Source organism: Haemorhous mexicanus, chromosome 3, assembly GCF_027477595.1.
Source record: "Haemorhous mexicanus isolate bHaeMex1 chromosome 3, bHaeMex1.pri, whole genome shotgun sequence".
NCBI classification, from domain to species: Eukaryota; Metazoa; Chordata; class Aves; order Passeriformes; family Fringillidae; genus Haemorhous; species Haemorhous mexicanus.
This window is the reverse complement of record NC_082343.1, coordinates 24,040,117-24,065,786: the sequence shown is the minus strand read 5'-3', so window position 1 is coordinate 24,065,786 and position 25,670 is coordinate 24,040,117. Positions and strand designations below refer to the sequence as shown.

General features: G+C 40.9%; 1 protein-coding gene across 1 annotated transcript in view; it reads right to left on the bottom strand.

Moving 5' to 3' along the window:
- The window catches only part of KCNH1 (potassium voltage-gated channel subfamily H member 1), a 172,616-nt gene that overhangs the window by 138,462 nt on the left and 8,484 nt on the right, over positions 1-25,670 (bottom strand). Inside the window, exons 2-5 of the mRNA XM_059841112.1 lie at positions 22,876-22,999; positions 22,523-22,629; positions 12,610-12,738; positions 4,889-5,007 (exon numbers count right to left, since the gene is read on the bottom strand). Coding sequence (XP_059697095.1) covers positions 4,889-5,007; positions 12,610-12,738; positions 22,523-22,629; positions 22,876-22,999 — 479 coding nt within the window. The remainder of the gene's footprint in view (positions 1-4,888; positions 5,008-12,609; positions 12,739-22,522; positions 22,630-22,875; positions 23,000-25,670) is intronic.

The window sequence follows — 25,670 nt, the reverse complement described above, 5'->3', positions numbered from 1 at the left end:
TACTGGTGTGGGGAGACAGGATCGCCCTTCAAATGCAGCAGGAAAGCATAATTGCTTCTTCTGCAATCACAGGCCTACTACAGCTTTCTTTTTAGCCCCTGGTATTACATGAGTAAGTCCAATATTTTGGTAACTATTCTAATCAGCATAGGAACCTCAACCATGAAAAACTGGAAAAAATTGTTTGCTCTTGTCAGGTGGTTCTTATCTATATATACATAAATTATAGATTGAGAATTGCATAAGGCACTCTCTTTTGGTCACTGCTGCTCTCTTTGTACTCCAAGAATTTGTGGAAATTTTGCATCAACAGAACTAAATTTACTGGAAAATTTACTAATGTATACCTGCATAGCCAATTAGGGAAACCGCAAAAAAGAAGGGGCATTGTTTTGCTGTAAATAGAAAAAAAAGCCATTAAAATAAAGCCAGTGGAACCCTAAGGATGTAAAACTGAACTGAAAGCAGAAAAAACAGACTTCTAGTTCCAACTTGTTAAGACAATAAACTGCTGCTTCAGTGTTTTAAAATGTCATCACCAAATACAAAGCACTCTCTCCTTACTTGTTTGAGATTCAAGGGCTACAGCACTGGAAAATAAAAGGATTGATGACTGATTGATCTCCTTCCCTTCCTATTTAGAAAGTAAACATACTCTAAACTATCTGAATAACTAGGGACTTATAAATAAGTCTTTTGAACTTCTGATACCCCCCTGGAGTCTCTGGAGAAGCCCTAGCAATGGCTATTTAAAGAGACCAGGGGCCATGGCTTTAGTTGGTCTCCAGCAGAAGGATGTGCACCAGCACTGTGGGCATGAATCCTGAATGAAGGGGCAGGAGACAGGCATCAAGGAATGACACAGGGATTCCAATCACTCACCAGATGGGGAAAGCCACCTGCAGAAAGCCAGAGGTGCCTCCAGTCCTCTTCTTGGGTGGGATGGAGGTGACAAGTTCTAGCCTGGGCTCCCTCTCACTACATCACTAACAGACACCTTTGTAAAACCAGCCCATCTTGCTGGCTCTGCTAGAGATGATTTCACAGCCTGAGGTGAAAGGAGGGCACTGTCCCAGCTCACACTATCTCTCCCAGCAAAGGCAACTTGCTTTGCACACTGGCAAAAGTGCCTGGCAGTGCCAGCCAGGGGCTCTCAAAGGCACCAAATTCTTCATTTCACTGAAGGAAGAGAAACATGCCTACAACAAAGCTTAATCTCAGAGAACAAGCATGTGTCTTTATCATAAAGCACAAAAAAAGAGCTCAGTACTGCACAGAAACCATGGAAGGAGGTCCACAGAGCTTAGTGCTAAAGATCAAGGTTTTGTTAGGTCACTGCACTGGAAGTTACAAGAGCTCCTTGCTCCACTTTTCACACCAAGGGCCACACCAAGTCTATTTCCTCACCATCCTTCCCCACGCACACACCACCCCTGGGTCATCTGGAGATTCAGAGCCATAAACCCCACTCTCTCTGCACCACCCAGCCAACCCAGGTCGATGCAAAGTTCCTTCTGCCCTATTCCAATGGGCTCCTGCTGCACTTCAGCCCCTAGGGAGAGCAGTGCCAACCTGAGACAGGTTTGCTGAAGTAGCCAGGTGTAGCTACACATGAACTAACCACATTCAAACTGCTTGTAAAGCCACTTCTCCTGGAGAGGGAAAAAACCAAAGCCCAAGAGACTGATATAAAATTAATCATGAAGAAAATGTACACAACTATATAAACCAATATGATGAGCTTCCTTTCATGTGCACTGGACAATTTGATTACTACAATTTTCTGAATAATTGAAACAGCTCTGGTTTTGGAATACTTTTCACTATTATACAGTTTTATCATGGCAAAAGAAATATTTATTTCTGAAACTTATTAATGAAAGTATCATTTCTGAAACTTACTTAATGAAAGTATCATTTCAGTTACTTATTATTCATCAGAATAATGCAGCTGTATTATCTGCATTTATTATTTGTGGTAATGATGCATGATGCTTTAATAGCTCTCTAACGCTGGAGAATTTCATTCCAAGAGCAGAAACTCCAAATTTCATCACGGGTTTTACAAGACTGTGTTCTTTTTTAAACACAGCAAATTTTTTTTAAATCTTTTTTTTTTTTTTTTACAAAATGGTGAATATATCCCAAGTCAGGAGTCATAAATTGCATCAAATGTGGTTACAATGATTTATTTATTTTTATGACAGTATGACTGGGGGGCAAAAAAAAAGCTAACACAAACACTCATTTCCAGCTTAATCTCTCCTTTTCATGTTTTCAATTGCACCTGTTTGCTTTCTCTCACTCTCCCTTGCTTTTGTTTTCCCAGGCACCCACACAAATTGCTCCCAAACTAAGGCCTCGGTGCTAAGGCTCAATATTTTGATTGGCAGCTTTAAGTTCCTGGTAAATAATGTTAAAAAAAAAAAAAAACTGGCAGAAGTTCCATTCTTAAGCAGTGCTGCTACGCACCATTATAATTTCTCTGCTTTTATTTCTCATAACTTTTTTTTTTTTTAATTTTGACACAGTCTTGTTTGCCTGGCAAAGGTGCAGAACACATCAGTGAAGACCACAGATTTCAGATGACACACATACTCATTCAGCAGTGACCCGGAAGAACCATCCCTACAATCAGCTCCTTGGTGATTAAGCAACAGAAATGCATCAGTTACTTTTACAAACTCCTATTGCAAAATGCTGTCTCACAGTTACCTAACACCTTTGTGTTAATTGCATAATTAATTTGAGTAGTTTTCATATGACTGCTATTAGAGAAGTCAGGCTAAAAAAAAAAAAATCTGTGCCTACTGGCAAAAGTCAGAGACTGAAGCTTCACAGACAGTGCTTGTATTATCCATGGCCTGTTAGTCTGTCACTAACACCTTTCTTAAACTTGTTCCATAAACAATAAAAAACTGTAAGCTGTTGTGGCAGGTTCCAACACCTTGCTCTACTCAGGCTCCAGGATGCAACAGCCTCCCAAGACATTCAAATATACAAGTGATAAATAACTAAGAGCAACACAAATAACACTGCAATAAACGTGGAGCCTTCTCACACAAACAAGATTGATGTGAAATGTCATAGCGAGTAGCAAAAGAAAAAGAATGACTTTTAAAATTTCAGATAGGCTACTGCAGGGATTAAGAAAAAAAAAAGAAAAATATTTGAAAATACAACAGGGAACTGTTAGAGATCCCATATTCAATATTATCAAAAAACCTTTGCAGAATAAGAAGCCTGGCACCCATATATCTTCAAATAAAGAAAGGTGGTCTTGTCTGTATGATCATCTGCACTCTTTTCTCTGTAGTGTAGTTCTATTGGCTTAAATGGAATTACAGCAGGAAAAAAAGCTACCTAACATCACAGCTGGGGCTAATGTTCTTTGTAAAATTATGACTGCAATATTCAGTCAGCAATTAAAGAAACTCATTTCAGACATGTAAACTATACACTTGCCCTTTATTATTTGTAATGAATCAATTGGCTGTGCCAGTAAGAATACTTGCAAAGATTTGTTGGGCACATGGACTTACAGAAAGTTTCAGCAGCTTGTAGTCACTGACATCCAGACTGTTGCCAAACAGAATAACCTCAGACCCTTTGTCTTACATTTTGCTGCCTACATTTTAGCATTAACTAAAATTCAAGGGTGGAGATCTAAAGAGAAGAAAGGATTATTTGATATGAAGCCTTGAGTAGGATTAGGAGGAATACTGTTCCAAATCCCAGGACACCTCAGGGTGGGCATGTGTTAATTGCACGGTGTTGCTGCAGTACAGTGTCCGTGTGAATGTCTGTCCCTCCCCTGTGCTAGCATGATCCATGTTATTTCTCTGCTCCAACAGAAACTGGCTTCCCCTCCTGAGCTCTTCTGTATTAAATACTGACTAGGTAAGATCCTGTCTGCAGGAATTTTGCCATTAGACATGATAAGAAGCCAGGTGCCTTTTAGTTTGCATAGGAACTGAGACATATACAACAGAACCAGCAGAGCGTAGTACAGCCGACTATGTGGACACCCCACGGAACTCATCAACACCTTACACCCCCAGCTGCACAGGAAGATCAAGAATTATTGCCAAGTCATAGCTGCTGCCATGGCATTCACAGCAGGAAGTGACACAGGACTGCCATGTTATATTGGCTGTGCTGTCATTAGCACCATGTCAAACCTCTTCCCAGGCTGTTTTTACCCCAGGGTGACACTGCTACTGGCCCAGGAGACAGCCACAGGAAACTTGGGATGGTCTCTCCCCCTCGTGGTGAAAGCCCTCAAACCCTAAGTGCTTCAAGGGGCCTTCTCTGCCTGGAGCTTATCTCAAAATTTTGAGAGGCTACTTAAATCACAAGGTTTCGCTTTCCTAATCTCCCTGCAGTGCTGCTTGTGGCATCTTACAACTGTTCTGTCCATAAAAGCAGTAACTTAAACATAGGTTTTACCCAGTTGGTAATGCAGGGTTGGGATCCCACTGAAAAGTAACTAGACATAAATTAATTCAGAGAATAACCCTGCCATGGATTCTCCAGGACTCCCTTGTGTACTAGACTGGGTTTTTTTCACCTCAGTTTTACATGAGTAGAAAGTCCAAGATCCTACTCTTACTAAGATCCTCAGAAGAATGGAAACTAAGTGAGAAAGTATTATTTTAATAACACCTTTCTAAGACTTTGCTAAGATATAGAACGCAACACTGCAATTAGGTTACATGAAGTCTTTGGGACTCCTGCTTTCATTCTGCTGTCATAGGACACATTTCACAGCACATGGACCAGATTCCCAGGGCAGGGAGGACTGACAGTTCTTGGCTCACGCAGAGATGACATACCCACAAAGGCTAAAAACATTTCTTTACAGCTTCCTGGGGAAAGAAAAAATTACCTCAGCAAGTCTTGAGTGCTTGTGAACGTTCTCTCCTTTCTGCACGCTGGGAGCAAGCTGCTGCAGCACCCCTCTGCTGCTCGTGAGGGCACGCGTCAAGCGGGCAAACTTCCCCCAACCTTGAGAAAACATGCAAGATTAGACACACGTTACCAAAAAAAGCTGCAAGTGTACCTCATAAAACCTCTTCTGACTAAAGGGAGAAGAAGTTGTTAAAACAGAGCAATCTGCTTTAATACTGACCAGAAGGGAGTATAATTTAACCAAGTACCAGATAAAAGCAAGTCAGAGAATAGGTGTCAGCGTGGTACAGTAATAAAACCCATGACTGCTGTGACTTTGTATTCAGTGACTCCACAAAAGTACTGCCCACATGAACTGCGTATTTTGCAAGGATAAATGTCCACTATACAATAATCTCATATTAAATCTAATGATCAGATTTGGATCTCACAGCACTGCAGAAGACACTTCAGACTAATCAAGATGTAAGGCTAGAGTCATGCACAATGAAAATTACAGTTGTCTGTAACAGAAGTGAATCTAGCCTCAGATGCATCAAGCATAGATCTGGAAAAAGCAGAGAAATATACATAAGATAATAAAAAGCAGAACAGAAAAGCAAAACAAAATCATTAATTTTACTCTCTCTAAACAAAAGGGGGAATATACTGATAGATTTTCTCAAACACAAATTAAACATTTAGTAGCTTCTGGCAGAGAAGTCATATGCTGAATTTTAATTCAGAATATTTTTTACAGTGATTTCAAATATCCCTGAAAATAGAAGATGTTCAATGACAGTCACAAGAGCTAACTACAACTATAATCTTTATGAGCAGTACTTTGCCATAACAGAAAGGCAGAGTATACATCTGGATATTTTTGGTATACTGAAAGAAAAGTATCAGTGTGTTTAGTCCCAACCTTGAAAAATGCTAGCACCACCTGGGAGCTCTTGAGCTCCTACCCCTCATCTTCTACTCCAACTAAGGATGCTCAGCACTTTGAAGACTCAGTTTATAATGAGAACCTGGTTCTGGAAAACGTTGCCTACACAGCTTTCTTGTAGACCCCTTTTAGGTACTGGAAGGTGCTGTAAGGTGTCCTTGGAGTCTTCTCCTCTCCAGGCTGAGCACACACACCTCTCCCAGTCTGTCTGCACAGCAGAGGTGCTCCAGCCCTCTGAGCATCTTTGTGACCCTCCTCTAAACTCGCTCCACAGGTCCTTCTTTCGCTGGGGACTTGGAGCTGAGTGCAGCACTCCACGCTGGGTCACACAGGACTGGAGTAAGGCAGGAGAATCCTTTCCCTTGACTGCTGGCCACGCTGCTTTTGATGCATCCCAGGATACAGCTGCCTTTATGAGCTTCAAGTGCGCCTGGCCCAGTCACGGCCAGCCTCTCCCCGAGCCAGGCGCAGGGCCGGGCAGGCGGAGGGCCGAGCGGGACAGCGGCGGTCGGTCGCCCCGGCGCGGCCCGCAGGGAGCGGCGGCGGGCCGGGCGCTCGGCGCTGGCCGTGGTGCTGAAGCGGGACGAGCCGGGCTCGCTCGCAAAGGGCAGCCCCGGCGGGAAACGGACAGAGCACGGGGTTCCAGCTTCGCCCGGGAACTCGAAACCCTCCTCCCTTACCACGCGCAAAATGTTTCTAATGCCAGGTAACATAGACAGCTCCTTTTACTAACTCAAACCGGATTGATGGGGAGGGAATTATCCTGGAAGATGCGAAATTTGGTTCAAAACCGGAGCACAAACTTTCAGCGTGCATTTTCTTCCAAACATTGTTCTAAGATTTGGGCTATTTGGAGATACCCAGAGAGAGGATGAAAAGGAAGCACCTCACTTGAGCTTTCTTGCACAAAAGCACTGCCAGACAACTCTGTGCTATGATTTGTGGCTATGAATGCTGAGCACCTTCGGGTGTCCCCCCTTCTTCCCAGGAGTCATCTCCTTTTGAAAGGCACAGCTCAGCCCATTCCTCTCTCCTCAGCATCCTCTGCAAGCATCTCCTCTGCCCTCCGTGCTGAACATCTCACTTGTGCGTGCCTAAATGGCTCACAAAAGAACTGTTTCCACGAACATTAGATCTCCCCCTCTACTCCAAGCTCTGATCTGAAAGCAATGTAACTGTTCTAGGCAAGAGATTGTGTCTCTTTTCAGCTTGGCTTTTCAAAGCAGTGTGGACACAAATTGGAACTACATACTCTAATTCTCTCCACACACAGGGTACCACACTTGAGAGCCCAGCTAGGAGATGCTCCCACCACTGTGCCATGGTATGCCTAAAACCAGGCAGTGAATCCATGTGCAATGTGTAAGAATTTCATCTTTAGAACACAACACCCTCCTCCTTGTAGTGCCTTTTGGGGTTCTGGTATTTGTGAAAGAAAAAGATAAAAATGTGGCAACTCCTACATACAATTAGACCTGCAGATTGTGGCATAGGAAAAAGAAAACAGAAAAAATTAAATAGAATGCCAGTACTAAACCTTTTGAATCATAACATCTCCAGTAATGCCTGAAAAGACAACAGTACCTGTTGAGTTTATTGCTTTTTTTCCTCCAGAACCCTAAGGACAGACACAGTCAACAGCAGCTCAGTTATCTATCCAACAAAGACAGGTCAAGTAATGGACTTAAGCCATAGGACTGAACACAAACACTAAATGTTAAGGGTCATGGAGCTTTCCAAGATGAGGAACCAAACTTCAAAAGGGTATAAGAATATATTGGTGTCAGTCCTGCTAAAGCAGAGGGAGCAGATGATACGGATTAGGAGTTCTCTTTCAACACAAGTAGTTGGTATAGCCCTACATCCATTGTTTATATAAATTAAATTTTAAATCTAGTGATCCTAGATGGATCCTAAATTAAATTTAAAATCTAGTGATCCTAGATGGTTCTAATACAGGCATATATAACCCTCAGACAAGATAAGCTCACATAGAAGAGAAGACAGCTTGAAACTCAGGAACCAAACATAAAGATGGATAGCATCCCATGGCAGTGCTTGCCTGTGCTCCTGTCTTTGATTTTAACCCATTTTAATCACTGCTTGGTCTCTTTTTTCACTTCTGCAGAAAAAATCATGCACAGACAAAGCAATGCAATGACATTAAAACATTTCCAGCTTCAAAAGGATGGAATGCCTTCAAGATTAACAGCACTGATTTCAGCACTCCTGCATCCCACAGTTCTTTCAGTTTTCCACCATTTCTTCACAAAAAAGGTGAATAGAAATTGCTTCTGATAACACCCAAGACAAGATGATTACAAAAGCTGTCCCCTGAGATCTGTTTCATGTGGAAAGATGGCCTTGAAATATACTTTTGTGCTGTGGCATCAAAACTTTTCTTCTTTAAAGCATGAAGTTTCATTTAACAGTGGCCTTAAGTTGAATTTTCTGTATTTGATACTCAAGAACAAAGCACTTATTATTTATTTGTAGGTAGCTATTTGTTTCCTACCACTCTTCTCAATTCATTCCTGATAACTCAAGAATTCAAACACTGGGAACTGTGGCAGTTACAGAACCCTTGTTACCACGTTGCTGATCCATGACTTACACAATTCCTAGAGTCAGAACAAGAAGCCATTGTCTGCTAGAGAAAAAGTCTGTTTGTCCACAGCACTGTTGTTCATACAACTGTGTAAATGTGAATAAATCAAGATTCCAGCAGTTCTTGCCTCCTCTCAAGCCACCTTTGTATTCCCACACATGAAAGATCCTTGCTTACATCCATCCAGCTTCTCTGCAGTGCTCCTTCTCTTTGAAACCTCATGACTAAAACAGTATCATTTTTCCATCTGGACTGGGAAGGCATACTGAAGTTTTTAATATACTCACTACTTCCCCTTCATTTGTTTCCTCTTTTTTAAGAAAATATTTCATCCAGATGAAAGCAGAGTATATCTTAATCAAAATATTTCAAACACTGGCTCTGTTCATATAAATACATCTTTTAAAAACAGAACCAAAAATCCTCCAAAAAAACCTCCAGAAACAAAAAGGAAAAAAAAAAAAGAGGAAACGTGAATTTTCCCCTGAATTAAGATGAAGGAGACAAACAAAAATATTTTTTGTGTCTGTACTCCTGTTTGTTATGCAAAGGACAGCTTAGATGCAACATGAAATAAAGCATCTTCTGCAGAGGAGATGGCAACTGATGATTGCTACAAAGCGCAGAAGGCAGCATCATCTTGGAGGATAACAACTATTCACTACTTGATTCAGTGATGCTGAATTTGACCACCTCCTTGTATAAAAATGAAGCATCAAAAGCATAAATTAGGTTCCAAAGCTTAGTTTTCAAGCTCTTATGAGACAGCAAAGATGCTCCTGGATATGTTCACCTTGTATTCATACATTCAAAACCTGTTCAGGCAAACTTCTTACAAGCCACTCAGAGTGCAAGCACAGTTTCTATTTGTCTGCACAAATAATTGTTTTGCATAAAGTGATGCCTTCCACTTTATACACTATTCTCAAGCATCTCATACTTGGTGTGTTAGATCTCAAACCAGGAGATACATATACAGACAAAGTGCATTAATTCCAAATACAGTATAAACTTTAAAATTCAGCTAAGAAGGTGACCTAGCACTTGACAAACCAAACTTAGCTATGCTATAGCTTGATTTTGCCTTCCTCTATTCAAGTAAACCTCTTTTACGTTTCCCTGATTTTTTTCCAAGGGGCAAGCAAAGGGGAAAAAGTGTAAAGAGGTTTTTTAAAAAATTATCAACATCAATGACACTATTTTTTAAGCAATTTTATTTAGAATACACGGTTTTTAAAGCTGCTGCATTTAAAAGCAAGCTTACTTACCTTCCATGAAAATCATAAAATAAACATTTCTAAATTATCTTCATCAATTAAAAAAAGGCCACAATGAGAAGTCTACTTTTTTTGTGACTTTCTTGTTTCATCTATTCCAATGTCTGATATTATTAATCAATTAAAAAAAAATAAGCATGAAAAATGGTAATGGGACCTTCTGTTCCTCTGAGTCACCTTCAGGGGAAAGATGCCTATTCATCTTTGTATAGTCAAACACCTGCCATTACAGCTCTACACTTTTCACTCAAGGAGCTGCATCATTTGCAGCCAAACAATCAGGCTTGAAATTGCCAGCAGGTGACAGAAAACCAAGATACACCACAGCTAAGCAGGCTTAGCCTGACAGATCAGTTGCTCTTTATGCAGTACAAGAACATGATCGATTTCATGTTTTTCTTTACATAGACGTACAGGCATTGATTCTGAAAATCTGAAATGCTTTAAACTATAACGTCCTGCAACTGTGCAAATGGCACATTTTATTAACATGTCTGCATCTACAGGCAACCTGTTACATATCAAGTACTCATGAGCATAGGAAACTGATTACACACACAAACACAGTAAAAGGAAAGTACTTGCTAAGCTGACTGAAGGTGAAAGAAGGAAAAGGAATTGATTTAGCAATCAGTTTTCAGTTCACAGTTTTAGTTTTTCAGATTGAGAGTTCATTTGGGTTGAGAATATGAGAAACATTCCTAAGAAAATTGCCCTCTTTCAAAAGCATGCTACAGATTTCCTGTGTAACGTTGCACACAGCACCAAGAACATACCCTCTTCAATGCTCATGTGTGTTACTGGTTCTCAGAACAAGCTAGTACAATTTTATCTTTTTTTAGATCTTCCAAAAACATTTTTCCACTCTGTGAATCCCAGAGCCTACTACAGATGATTATCTAACACCTCATACCTGCCTTTTCTTCCCCCTCTCACAGCATACAATTGCACAATGAGATCCTACATAAAAGACATGGACACACATGTAAAATTCTGTTTGACAAATCAGCTCCTCCAAGAAATTGCTCATCTAGCCATCAAGTGATTAATACAATATCACACAACAAAATTCCTACAGCAAGTATATTATGGAAGAAAAAGGGATAAATTAAGGATGAAAACAGAAAGTGCAGTTCCATTTATATCAAGATTGATTTGTGCATTAAGTGACAGAGAACTCTTCTACCGGCATGAAACTTCTGCAACTTTATTAATTTTAGGAGATCCAGAAATAATATTTGGAAGACTCATTTAGTGCACAAGCCCTTCTGTACATAAAGACATAGCACTCAGGGAAAGAGTGAAGAGCTGTGAATCAGTGGCCTCTAAATAATACATTCAGTTCTCCTGTCTGCAACCTCTGTTAGTCATTTTGCCAGCTTCTGTGGGCCAGAGGGAAAAAATCTGCTTTTCATCCACTCCTCTGCAAGTCCATGCATTTATGTGTAGGTTTAGTGCCTATACTGCTGCAGATGTGCAACCACTGAGAATTACCATGCTCACTGCAAGAACAGCATAATTTCAAGATACAGAGGAGATTTAAAAAGAAAAACAAAATTATCAGTCCCTTTCTTCAACATATTTGTGTTGAAAAAAAGAAAGTTAAAGTGTTTCTTTGTGTTGAAAGTGAAGGACAAACTGACTATTTTGACTACATTGGGGAACCCCTGTGAAAGCAAAAGGACACAGCTAGCACTCCTGACTGAAAGTCCTGCTTATCAACTGACTAAATGAAGCAAGGGCCTTCACTAGCAGCAAATAAATGAGAGCCAGCTTTACTGCATCATGCTTATTTATCTGTGCTGTCACTCCTCATCAGTATACAGTGAGCACCATTAGGCAGGGGAAAAATAGACCCAAACTTTCTGACAAGCTAAGATTTTTAGTTTTATTAAAGCAGTAAGGAACCAAACAAATAGCATTAACAGGAGAAAAAAATTATCCACATAGCCTGGAAGAGGGTATGTTTGTCAAGGTTGTACTTCCTTTTTCATGGTAACAGGTGTTTCCACTTTGAGAAACTATGTTTTTAAAGAATAACATTTTGAGAACAAATGTAAATCAGTTCATCTTCACAGTAAGTTTCCTGTTTAATTTAATACTACAAATATTATTAAATACTACAAAAATGCAAACAACAGGAGAACTTACATCCTTTTTTACCCCAGAGGATGCAAGTCTCTGTAATCCTCCATAGGGTACAAAAGGTCTGTTTCTGACGGGATCTGAACCTGAGTGAAAGTTTCTGCTGCTGTCACAGCTGAGTTTGCTGCCAGGTTTCCAGGCTGGAGCTCAGCAAAGGGTTAAGAGCAGAACACTGCAGTGCTGCTTCACTCTCCAGGACAGCTTAAACCTGATTCCACTTAAGATAACTGGAATCTCTTCACATAGGCTAAAGGAAACTAGAACAGGACTTTAACATAAGAAATCCCATAATAATGACAAGTAACATCGAGTCAGGCAGAATTTAATTATTCTGATCTTTGCTAGACTCAGCCAGGGTTGATTCCTCAGTTTTTGAAGGCAGTTTCACACATTATTTGTACAGGGCTATTGAGCAACACTGTGAATCCTCAAGGGCTGTGCTGGAGAGTGGGTTAATAGTGTATTTTAAAGGAAGAACAGTACCTATTTACTATGTAAACTGGTCTTTCTGAAGCACTTGGGGCTTTCATTAGCAATGACCCTTTCCAGGGCAGGCCAGAACAATTTTTACTAAAGAAATCAGCAACCATTTCTTGCACAAATGCCATCCCCAGTGGCACAGCTACAAGCTATTTTAACGTTTAATTCTTTGGCTTGGGTATTTAAAGGACTTCAGCTCTTTCAAGACCAGGGCAAACAAACAAAAGCAGCATAAATATATAATTGTGAAAAAGACCAACCTTTACATGAATCATCCTCAATGGGCTGCTTGAAAGCCGTTATGTCGTTGAAAGTGCAAAGAAATAAAACCACTTTATCCTGCTCATTTCGAATTGGAGCAATTTTCACAAAGAACCAGACAGGTGTTCCTGGAAACAAACACATCAAAGAGTTGGTCAATGGCAGGCAAAACAGAAAATGTGCCAGTTCAGATGTTTACATCTCAAATCAGCCATCTGTAGAAGTTACTTTAATGTTGGCTTTTTTTTACAAACACCTATTTGGAAAAATAACAAAGCAGCTGATAAGTCTGTTATTTAAGTTCTCCGCTCTGTCTCTTCTTCGCTTTTTAATCTTCCAGGAATCACCCTGTTTCTGAACTTCACCTGCAAAGTTAACACTTGAACTTAAGAACTGCTTTGTGATCTCCTGAAAGAAGAGTCCCACGTATGTGCAAAGGCTGCACACAACAGTGTCTTGCTGGTTCTTGAAGGATTTGAGAATGGGCCAGCTGTGTCTAGGACACGAGCATAACACAGAGTCTCAACTCAGGAATATGACCAGTTTGGTCAACTTCATAATTTCCTGCCAACAGGGAATGCCCTAAAAAAGACCATGCCCTAAGTACTATAGTAGCCTATGACTAGCTTCAGAGCTGGGCTCCAGGAGCTCTGGCCCAGCCTACAAATCCCCCCATGCAAGGGAAACCCTTCACAAGCTGCTTTCCAGCTTGCCTTGGCCTGAGCCTGCTCCAAATCACTCTGGTGTGAAGCAAGACTCCACTGACTTCAGGAGAGAACAAGCCATTAGGACCAGATCACATGATGCTGTGGATGGGATCAAGTTGTACTGCATGGAACTGCACCTTCCTAATTACTGCAGCAGATGAACTGCTAATTAAAACTGCTTGAGAGATTAAAGTCTGCACATCACAGAAAAAGATGGTCCCACAATACGACCCTTCAGCTGCTGCTGCTGCCATTTCTCCTTGATCTCTCTCCACACAGATCACCTTGAGGAGAGAATCTGTCCATCAGCCCCACCTTTCCATATTTCTGGCAGTTCTCCTGAGACTGCTGAGAAGACCCTAGTGATACCAATGAAGTTCCATGTAACAAGGCAGAGTCTACCACTCTTTTCACAGGTCTCACCACTGAGTCCTGTGACTCACCACAGATTTTAGTGAGATTTCAGTATAAGCTGATTGGAGGGCTCAGAACAAAGGACTTAGCTCCTGTATGCAAGAACATGTCCTCCCTGAAGGCATCATTTTTAAGTCTGCAGTCTTAACTTTAGAGATAAAAAGATGACTTCTCCAACTCTGAAGTACATCACAGTAGGGACACTCCAGACCTCAGCCTTCAGGGAGTTTGCACATGGGTTTTCAGACTGTCCCTACACCCTCAGAGATTATGGAAACAACTCACCATTGCCTTTGCAAGCACAAGAAGTAAGAGAGGAGATTCAGGCTTTCTTGCTGTGAGCAACATTTTTTTTATGTGTCCCTTTTGAGATTAGTTTGGAGAGAAGGATCTACATACCAGGGGCCAAACTAAGATCAGCAGGAGTTTGACCCTCTGGGAAAGCCAGAATAAAGAGCACCATACAATCTTTTCGCTCATGTGGCAAAGCCTGTTTTAGAAACAGTGATCTTAGAAGACTATTCCTTTTCTTTCTCAGTCACAGGACCATTTTCTATGCTAGAGATCAGATTCTCTTTCACCTGAATTGCTCAGTATTTTAACATGAGCATGACATGGTATATTTAATGCAATAGTTTTTAGTAACAAGGGCAACTTGTGTTTCCTGGCTGTCAAAGGGTGACAAGAATCCCTCAGATATCTTACAAGTTACTGTAAAAAAAGGAAGCAAGGGCAGCTTTTTTCCCACCTATGTTAATATAAGAGAGATTGCTGTTACCAGTACCTCACCTGGCTGTTTCCCTCAGTGCTGAGCAATCTTTTCTGGCTACAGAAAGGTAGGGCATCTCCAAAACCCATGGACAACTTCCATAAACCAAGTTCAATTCCTAAGGCTCCCACTGTGCCTGCATAACACACAAGCAGTTTCAAGCTCTGGCTGAGATTCCATGCCATATGTACAGCCACTTCTATAAACAGCAGGGTCTGTGATGCATGGAGGCCTCTGCTCAAAAAGCAGAGAAATCCAGATGGAATCACTGGTGGCCACTTCTGAAATATGCCTGCATGGCAGAAAGTATTCAAGGGTCAATATATTATGCTTTTTTAAAGAGTTAACATTCCTGAACAACCCTTTCCAAAAAAGTATGAACAAACAAACATGCTAAGTGTGAAAGAAGATTAAGCAAAGTAACCGTGCCAGTAAAGTCATCACTAACTTGCTAATGAGCTTAGAAGACACTGCCACAAAGCAGCCAACAGCAATTTTCTAGACAGTAACACCCTTTACACTACTCTTTCTCAAGAGCTCCTAAAATTGCCTATCTCAATTTCTTCTTGCCTACTTGTTTTTCCCAGCTTCACATGTGAACTATTCTGAGGCTGATCAAATCCGTATCCTGCTTTTACAGAGACTCCTTGGTGACTAACTGCTCTTCATTTTACCCACTTCAACACCCTTCACTAACACTGCAACTTTTTAATCAGCCAGGATCTCCATCAACAGCCTTGCTTTTTGATCTTTATCTACATGCCCTTTTTTTGATTAGGGATTTTTTTCCCCTCCCCAAACCACTTTGTATTGTCTTACTACTTCAAGCTGCAGCTATTCTGTATGGGCTGCTCACAATATTAACCTCCATAGCACTGAGACTGAATTACACACTCAGTTTCTTCCCTGCCTCCCATAGCTATAAAAACTTAACTACTGTGCTTTTGAAGATGCTGTACTCAACACAGCAAGGATGCAATTCACCCTCCTATTCTGGCTAATTGTCAGATGAATGATGTCACCTTCCCTTTATGGTTGTGCTATAGTTTGTTGTTGCAAGCATTTCCTAACATGTTCTGAATGCAGCAAGAGGACTCTTCCCCAATAAACTGTCGAAGGCTGCTGCAGGGCAAGGAGCTTTTATCAGCAGGGTTTTTACTTTCTGGCTCCCTTGACTCCCACTCATGTGTTGCATTATTTATAGGAAAAAGGAAGACAAAACACTTTTTTACCTAGAACCAAGTGTATAACTTAGGGATACGCCCCACAGGCTAAAAGAAAGAGCCAGATGTTCTTGACAGCTAAAGGTAGGTGTGTTTGATGAATGCATCATTTGGGTATCCTTGTAATTTCCAGAGTGCCACCATCAGAGCAAAATGCAAAATTTTTACAGAAATCACCTTCCAGTTTGGGATCTACACAGTAACACTACAAAGGCAGAAATAAGTAGATGGAAAATTCTGTATCTGCCTCCCCAACATTGTATTTTCCCTGCAGTGCATTCTCTAACGTCCTGTTGGTGTCTCTTGTGAACAGGGGACAAGTGGATATAAAAATACAGTCATGAGGTGTGTGCTCACACTGCTGGGTTACATGGGCTTTCCACAGTGCTCTGCAGCCAGGAGCTCATTCACAGCAGAACTGGGATCTGAAACATGGGAACACACCAAATGGCTCAGCCAAGAAGTGGCCATGCTCAGCTTTTGTGCTGCATGCTGGTTTAATTATCAAAAGAATTTTACTTCTTAAACAGTTTATTTAACTATTAAACAGGAAAGCCTAACGTATAAACTACTAATAAATCAGGTCAGAAACCAGAATTTCAATGTCCTCCAGGCAGCCCTCATGCTCTTGGTGTCAAAGCCAACATCCCTGCTCAGCCAGACAACCATGACTAGAAAGAGGCACGAGAAAGGCCATTTTAATGAAAAATGTGATTTTCAGATTCAGCTAGTGGTTATTCAGGCAGTGAAACTGCAGCATGTTCCAGAGTTCTCACAGCAAAACAAGAGCAACTTCCCAGTCTGTACTGATGCACAGCCACACAGAAAGTGTTTACCAGTGTTTCCAACAATATATCTACTTCCATTTACATTTTGTCTTTAGTCCTGGCAACCTCTCTCCCTGGTAAAGTTCAGTGATAATACCAGCGCACAAACAAAAAAGTAAACACTCATGAGCTACATTGGCTTCTGTTAGATTTGGAATCAGCAGTGAGAGAATCCAGCCTTTGTCTAGTGGCATAGCACCACTCATGCTAGAAAAGGGAATGCCGCTCCAAAGCTGCAGGACAAGCAGTGGGGACAAGTGAGAAGAAATGAAAATCTACTATGAATGCCTGACAGCAGCCATAGGACCAGCCTGGCTCGTGGTACCAAAGTTACATAGCCAATCCAGAATTAACAGGTGCAGCTCTTGATAGGCTTTTATGGCCTAAGCACAGTTCTTATGGTGTTGCCTTAAAGCAAAGACCCATTCAAGTCCCAGGTCTTCTCCAGATTAACACACTCTAAATGCCTGCCTTCCTTTCAATTTCCTGTCTGAAAGACAAATACTATTGTCTTTTCCTATCCTTTTATCCAGTCCTGTGTCTTTCAACAATGATATGTTCAGCTTCTTGCTGGGCAGGAATACCAGCATTTCACATGCTATTTAACTTTGGCTGAAGTCTTTCAGAAACTCTTACATCATCAAAGTGAAAGAGATCTTAAAGGTCTATTCCAGCCTCTCCATTGAGCTCTCCTAAGTTTTCCCTCCTGCCAAACAAAAATAGGCTATATGAAAATAAAAACCACTGTTTAAATGTGCTCTTTGCCCATACCTTGAGCCATTTAACCAAAGAGGCCAACTGTTTTTCAAAACTACAAAAAGCATAGTTTAAATAAAACTGGAATACACAATTTTTCTTTCCACTGATTAATTAATTTTAAAATACAATGAAAAAAATGTTTTGACAATTTAGTTGACATCTACACTGCCATTAATGAATGAGGCAAGTTTCCTCTAAGCAGCACAGCCTCTGCATTACTTGATAATGTCTCAGTCAAACAGTCATCAGACACCTGTTGTCCTGAGGGAAACAGTCTGGCAGTATGGAAATAGAAATGTGCCCTTTCTCCACCAATTCCTACATGCAGCAATGCAGACAGCAGGAATTTAGTTATATTAACAGCATGGCTGACCATTACAGCCACCCCTTTTAGGGTTTCACTTCTTCCCAGGTACTCAGTATGAGACTGTTTCTCCCTATCCCACACTGACTGAACAGTTTGTCCAATGTCAGACTAGCCAAACAACAGACGAGGTGTGATCAGAGAGTTTGGTAAGCCATTGTACCCACACAGATTTTAGCCAGGTGTTCAGAGAAGCCCATGACATTTGACCATGCAAGACAAAGAACAAAAGTCTTCCTATAGAGTCTAGCTTGGAGCAGAGAGTGTGTACCAAATGAGAACAGACCAACTCAGCCTGCAGCTCACCACGCTTTTAAAGGGTAAACCTTTAAAATACACTCCCAGCACTTTTCAAGCTGTTATCTTGGTGTCTTCTCTATCTGGTGCTTGGATGCTGTGGCACCTAATGCTTCTAAAGGTCAGATCTTTACATGCTAAGATAAGGAAAATCAATTTTAGTCCCCAAAGGTGGAATTGCTGTTCACAGGGGTTATCCTGTGACACTGAAACAGCACAGTAGAAAACAAGGTTCAGCACAGAGTCTTGTACTGCAGTAGTGCTGGCACAGTTCACCTGATTCTGAGCTCTCTGAAGAACAAAACATGAGTATAAGGAAGACACAGTAAAGTTTTGAGATCTTCTTTCCATTTACTGCAGGAAAAATACTTAAGGATCACTACTGGGAATTCTGTGCATATTTGTGGAGATGACAGCAGGCCTTGCTTGCCAACACATTTGAAGACAATGATAAATGGGAATTACCAGTTTTATGAGTCCAAAATATTTAATTTGACCTTGCTGAAGGTAACTGAACTCACACAGATGGATTTCACAGGAGATGCAGGTGTGCATACTGCTTGACAAATAATGGAGCTACACTTCAGTGAGAGGCTGAGGAGGATACCTGTCACTTGACTCCAGCACCCTCAATCTCTCCTGCTTCTGTTCCTATGCAACAATATGGGTTAGCAAAGGCTTCCATCTGGAGACACTACAGGCACAGAACACACAACTATAAATGGGTTTAGATGGTTTGAACCAATAACAGTTATGAGAAACACTTTTCTCATAACTGGAGTAGTGGGCAATCACAGGTCTACCACCCTGAAGTGAATTTTGCTTCCTATAAAATAGGATGGGGTGTTTGCTTTTGAACCTCTGTAGAAAGCACTGGTCCCAAAGATAAATGCAAGTAGAATCTACCAAATCACTATTTTAGGCTGATTTGTCATTCTCTGACACCTGAAGGCTTTCTAAAACACTGGGGGAAGGGAGAAGGAAGGAGGGGAGAAGATTGTGCACACGTTAATATGAAAATTTTAAAGATTAAACAATCAAATAAAAAAACCCATACACACAAATTTAAGTTTGTTAAATGTTCAAGCACCCAGAAAACATGGAAGTGAAGCCCAGCACAACTTGAAAGTGCATCTCAGCCTTTGCAACTCTCACCACAGTAAGTCTACTCAGCAAAGAGCTACTGCTTTACCAAACTGCTTTGCAGTGTGCAAAGTAGTTACCTACAGCCAAGCCAGCATTCTGGCAAGCATTCTGCTGGTCCTATCAGTAGAGAACTTCTGAGACCAAAAAAAAGGTGTCTTAACACTCTCTCTGCAGCACAGCTGCAGCCCATGAGCAATGGGAATGCCTCTGCTCAGACAGGGGACACTTGAAGACTCTTTCTAACTCTTGATGCACTTCACCTTTGACGAGTTCACCTCACTTCAAATATTCTTCCACTAAAGTGGGTCAAGTACTGCATAGAAAAGGGGGTTAGATTTCAATTGGACACCACCTCTTCAGGAGCAGATAGAAGCAAGTGAATTTTGTATTCTTACAAAAATATACTTCATCAGTAATGAAAGCAAGTGCATATAGAACAAGCCTGCTTTTGCACTGCTTGTATGCCAGGCCTACATTGTAGAGGAAATACAAGACAAAGAAAATCTAAGTTTAATTTATTCAGGCATTTTTAACTCATGAGGCTGACCATAAAGTGTAAAAACTTAACAAATGGCTGTCAAAGTCTCATAAGAAGTTAAATGTTTAAAACACATCAATTCAGGTAAGGTAAGATATGACTAAGGGTAGATATAAAATATTTTCTAATACATAAGCTGTACCCTTCCTTGGAATAAGTTCATTTACCTCCACTGACTTCAGATTTAGTAATGCTTTCATTTTCCCATATAAAAATAAACAATACTTCCAGCATCACTGGGCGCTCACATCTAATTAAACAATGGAACTGAAGCTCTCATGTGAAATTACTGTCAGTCTGTCTGTTGTCATTTTGCAGTCCTGATTAAAGAAAGCTTTCACTTTGTCTCCTTCCAGGTATGACAGTGAATCCCCACTGAATGCAACTAGATGGCATCAAAGCAACAATGACAAAAATCTGGTGGCTATGCACCTGTTTGCTCTAATTGCTTCCAATTATCCTGAAGAAGCTCTGTATTCCTGGGAAGCAATTCTTTCAGAGAATAACAATGATTTTTACATATCTGCTAAGTTATCAAGGGCCTAGCCCAAAGAATCATCAAATCTCTATCACATCTTAATTTCAAGTTCTGAAAACAGGGAGTGTAGTCACTTTTGGATGTGGGGAGGACTGGACAAAGGAAGGGAAGGCCAGGGTAGAGGCAGCATGCATAAATGCAAACATGATGAAGGCAGGAAATTGTAGTTGTTTCTAGAGTTAATACCGTGAACTGCAATGAAGTTTGTGGATAAACTGTACCTATCAACAGCTGGATGGGGTATTCCTATCAGGCAACCAAGTAAATACTAACACTGGGTCACCACCATGGAGAGTGCCATGTAAAAAAAAAAATACCCCATCACTTTTAGTAGTATCATTAAATGTCTCAATCTGCTTTGACATGTAAGACCAGGGAATAATTGTTTCTCAGAGAAAGAAAAAAATAGCTGCTCTGAAAAGTACAAGATTGACTTGCACTACAGACATCATTATTAACTTAAAACTCCTGTTTTGTTTTCCTTTGTTCCTCCAAAAGGATAGAGACTGTACTGTAAAAACAGCCAGAATTACATTAAATGTGCAGGCTGTGGAAAATGTACCAATTATCCAACAACTCAAAACTGGGGGAAAAAAATTGCTATTTGTCATGTCTGTTAGTTTATAAAGAGGCAGTAGACAGGTGAAGAACAAGAAAAATCTATTTTCCTGGTTAATTTGAAAAAGAAAAATAGAATGAGGAAAGAACACAGAGACCAAACAAGAAACAAAGAGCAGGAAAAAAGATGTCTAACAAAATTCAGGGTCCTTTCCCAAGCTTTCAAACTGAGAGCAGGTTAGAACCAATCAGGTTCATTATCTGAATCATTGCCATACTTGCAGGCAGAGGTAAGATGACCACAAAGGAAAAGCCACTTAGCAGTCTGGGTGCTAAAATGAGTGATAAATAGGACAGTGTATTTCTGTGATGTGGCTTGTATTGAGAAAAAGTTCCAGGATGTCCCCTTTTTGATATTTTTCAATTAAAACTCTCCAGTGTTATTAGTCAGTCTGTGTAACAGTAGTTAATGTATCCCTAAAGCTGCAAATCTAACAAACATTAGGTGCTCTGCAGTTTGTTAAACTTGAAAGCAAGGTCTGTGCTTCCCTTTTTCCCACGCCTGTGACCCTCTGTGTACGGAGCAGAACCGTGGCAGCTCCGTCCTCTGGCACGTCACACAACACAGCTACTGCACAGCTGGGCTTCATTCCAGGCCACTCTCCTGGAGGAGTGCACAGCAGGGCAGGAAACACTCCTCACTCCACGGCTACCTTGGTCTAAATCTGCATAGAAGACAGAGAGGCCCCACTGCAGGCCATATGCTGCAGCGACAGAAGAGTGGCTGCATCGTCTCTCGGTGCCAAATCACTGATAACTAAGAGAGAATTCCAGACTCTCCCAGATCCCAGGACTGCAGCTCATTTACTTGGGTTTGGATGCATAGATGTGAGCTGCATATGGTCCCCATGGCCACAAACTGAGCAAGGAACAGAAATCAGCTTTTAGAAAATAGGTAAATATTGGAGGCAGGTAGCCCTAGGAGGAAAGCAGCACAAAGCAAGGCCATGCAGACTGTGCACACAGGCAGGACCAGCTTCATTATCAGAAGGCAAAATTGTTACAGACCAAAGTAAGCTACAGAATGCAATTTTTTTAGCTTAACGTCTGGCTAGGATGAAGACCTCAGTGTATTTACACTTCAGGTGACATAGATTAAGTAGATTAAGTATTTTCATCTTCATTAAGTAGATGAAAATAACTGAATGACATAGTCCACACTAGGTGAGACACCAAGTTTGGGGCAAGTCATCTGCTGATATGTGCAGTTAGAGACAGACTGAATTTCCTAGGAAAAAAATCGAGTTCCAGTTAAGGATTTTTTGTCCAAAACAAAAGACATTTCATCTGAAAACATCAGAAGTAGTTCATATTCTAAAACAAAAGATGGGTTCTTTTCATTCCAAAATTACTATACATTGGCTTTGCTATATCAAGTTGTCAAAAACTGAGAAAGTGTGTTCTCTGTAGTGGAAACTTGCCTAAACCTAGCTTGTGTACTACCATTGTTGATGGAACCTTCAGTGTTGTCTTAAAGCATCACACACAGATTACTCTAAATGTCAGAACAAATTAGAAAGCTCCCTCTGCCTCCCTGAGTGACTTTCATCTCTAATGTTCTCATTTCTCCCTTCCAGATCAAGTGGCAGAACTGGGGCTTATTTAGCCCCAGATAAATCACTGTCCTCCAGGGTGACAGAATTGCAGTTTACAGTACAATGAAGAGCAACTTTACACACCTACATTAATGAACAAACCAACTGACTACTTACTGTTCTTCTTGTACATCAAGATTTCAAAGGAGTTCATCTCATAGTTCTCAAATGTTTGCCGGACCTTGTCGATTGTATCTTTGTCTGTCAGCTCTCCATACATAAAACTGCAAATAAAGGGAGAAATTCAAGTCAGACACCAGACAAAGACATAAAGCCATTTGTTTAGTGTGTGAAAAGGACCCATTTAGAAATGGCTCTTCTTTGATTTTGTTTCACCTGGAAAGCATATTTGACAGATGTAGCCCCAGGAGACAAAAGACAAAACTGGAATAAACAGATTACTTTTCTCCTCAAGCAACAGGCACAACACTACAAGCTACTTAACAGAAAATAAATCTGTTCTCAAATACCTGCAGGTGCTGCTTTTTTGCATAACTTCTGCTCTGTGATATCCTGATAACTTGCAAAATCCATCATTGCTGTAGACAATGGGCCAATCCACGATCTGGGCATTACCCAGGACAAAATTAGTATCTGTTTGAAAAAACACATCAGTTAGACATTAGTCAAAGCTATGTGGTTGCATTAGAGGAAATACTCATTTCAGAACCCAATCCTAATTGCTTAAGTCACTGCACAATTTTCCCAGGTATCATTCCCACTGCAGTCAACAGGATTATTCCTGGTTTTGAGTAAATTTTTATTTTTAAAGAAGTGTTAATTACTCAGACGGAGCATAAATAAAACACATGATGGTTAAGCAGGTAAAATTCATCTCTTGACTGAGGACAGATCCACCAAACTGTTTCCCTCTGTGCCACATTCACTGATCCACATGACACTCAGTTTGAATGTGAAGCCTCTTACAGGTGGCCAAACCAACACATGAGCAATACTTCTCCTCCCTGAATGCAGACACAGGGGCTGCCTTCACTGCTGGCCACACAAGCTCCAACACCCATGCACAGCACTCCAAACTAAGGGCTAGCAATCACACCAGCAGAAGGAACTCCTTGTTTGCAAAGCAAGCCAGAAGTAGTTTCCATCAGTACAAAAAAAACCCAAAACAACAAAGCAGGATTCACGCCTCCATTCTTGCTGGGCTGTGCACGCCACATTTTTATGCTTGCCAACTCAAACCTACACCTGTGCCAAGACAGAGAGCAGTGCTGCTCCCTGGGCACTGGCAGGCAGCAGGAGATGGTGGCTCCTGTCACAGCTGCAAAGACCCTCTGGCTTTTGGAAGAAAGGCTGGGCAGTCTCATGAGATCAAGAAGCACTCATTTTTAAGGAGAGTCCTTACAGGAGTCCACCACACTGCCTACTTTTCAGTATCAACTTGCAGCTGCTCACACATCCATAGAGCTCATTAATGCTTCCTCCAAACAAATGACATTTTAACTGTTAATTGCAGAAAGTTTAGTTTGTTTCAATTTCCCCTTTCAAAATCTTTCACCCCAAACTTCAAGTGGATTTAAATAAAGCAGTCCTGTAGTTAGCGAAATCCACTGCCCAATTCCACAAGCATGATTAAGTGTATTTTTACACACTCTTTCAAATGAAATACACCAGTGATATAACTTCAGGATATTTTAGCTGCTTTGATTCTCACACCTTCTTTTAAATACCAGGGGGTTTGCTTAGTTGAAGCACTTTCTCCCCAAAACAATACAACCCTTTTACCCCTTCCTACAAATAAGTAAACCAAGTCATTTCTCACTGCTAAAGCAAGTGCTTTTGAGTGTCTGTTATAAACACTACATTAGGCTCTGTTAGGATATTTTAAAATTTCATCAGGAAGTATAGAAAATGACAAAAAAAGGCAAATACAAATGTTAGGTGAGGTCCTGCCCTGATCTGAATAGTGTTATTACATGCATTAATTGCTTAAGAATTCCTTCTGACTGCCTCCCCTTCTCAAAAGATAACTTTCCCTTCTCTCCACTTCCTGAAGAGTACCTGTTAAGGATTTGCCTCCCCTTCACACTTATTGTTTTCAGATAAATAATCTCTTGGGTTTTTATCATTGAAGGCTATAGAGGACACATTTCTGATAACCATCACTGTGATAATACTACTTTTATCTAGCCTTGCAAGGCCTCTGTGAGTTACAACAATGCTCTTATCTCCTATTTACAGGTGAAAACAAAGCCCTAAATCCACAAGGGATTTAATCTCCAAAAGTTGAGACTGCAAGAGTCTAGTCCCTAGATGCACAGCTCTCAAGGACTTGGGAGCTGGAAGCTCTGTGAGCAGTGTTGGAGAGGAGAACTGAAAAACTTTAGTACAGCAAATAGAAATCAGACCAAGTTAAGCCACAGAAAACAATGAAAAGGGGGGATATTTTAAGGCTGTTTTTTCCCCCTTTCCCATGTTTGTTACAATACCTAATATTTTAACATAAGCCTAGTTCTCACAGTTAACACTCGATTCTTTGCCATTACTGCAGGAGTTGAAGAATCATGTTCCCACTTATGTTTTGGCCCAGCAAAGCCCGATTTTTTTGGACGGGCAGTTTCCAAAGGATGCATAGAGAGCATGCACACATTTCTCTCCCCCAACATCAGTTTGGACTTTCTCCTAGAAGATAAGGCTATCTTAGGGCAGTGAAAGCTCAGACATTATTTCAGCTCTCGAATGACTGTTCTAATCATCAAGCTACCACAGCAAATAGATGTCAACACCCTCACCATGTGAGTTTTTAAGTCAGCATGACTTGACTGTTGTATTTTATGCACCCCATTAGTCAGCACTGGGTGAGCCTCTCTAGCATGTAGAGGTACAATGCTTCATGAGAGTCCAGGCTGGGCTTAGTTGTGAGTTAGAAGCAAGCTGAGAGATCATTATGCACCCATAAAGCTTTGAAAGAAAATTTTTGCACAACTATAAACCAAAGAACAAGTCAGAGATTTTGATGATCCCATTGTTTCTGAAGTGTCTCTCCCTTCTAGCTAATTCCAACTTCATGCATCTTGACCTTTCTTTGATCCTGGCTTTACACAGCTGACAAACACATCTCATTTTTTCAGAAGTGTCTCTGACAACACTGTTTTGCCTGTGTGAACGCTGGCAAGACACAGCATAAAATAAGGACTCCCACTTATAACTCCACTGCATAGCTTGTTCCAGCAGACAGCCCAGAAGTAGAAGGGCTGTCCTCGTTGCTATCATTTACATTCAACTGCAGTGACATCCCTGACAATGT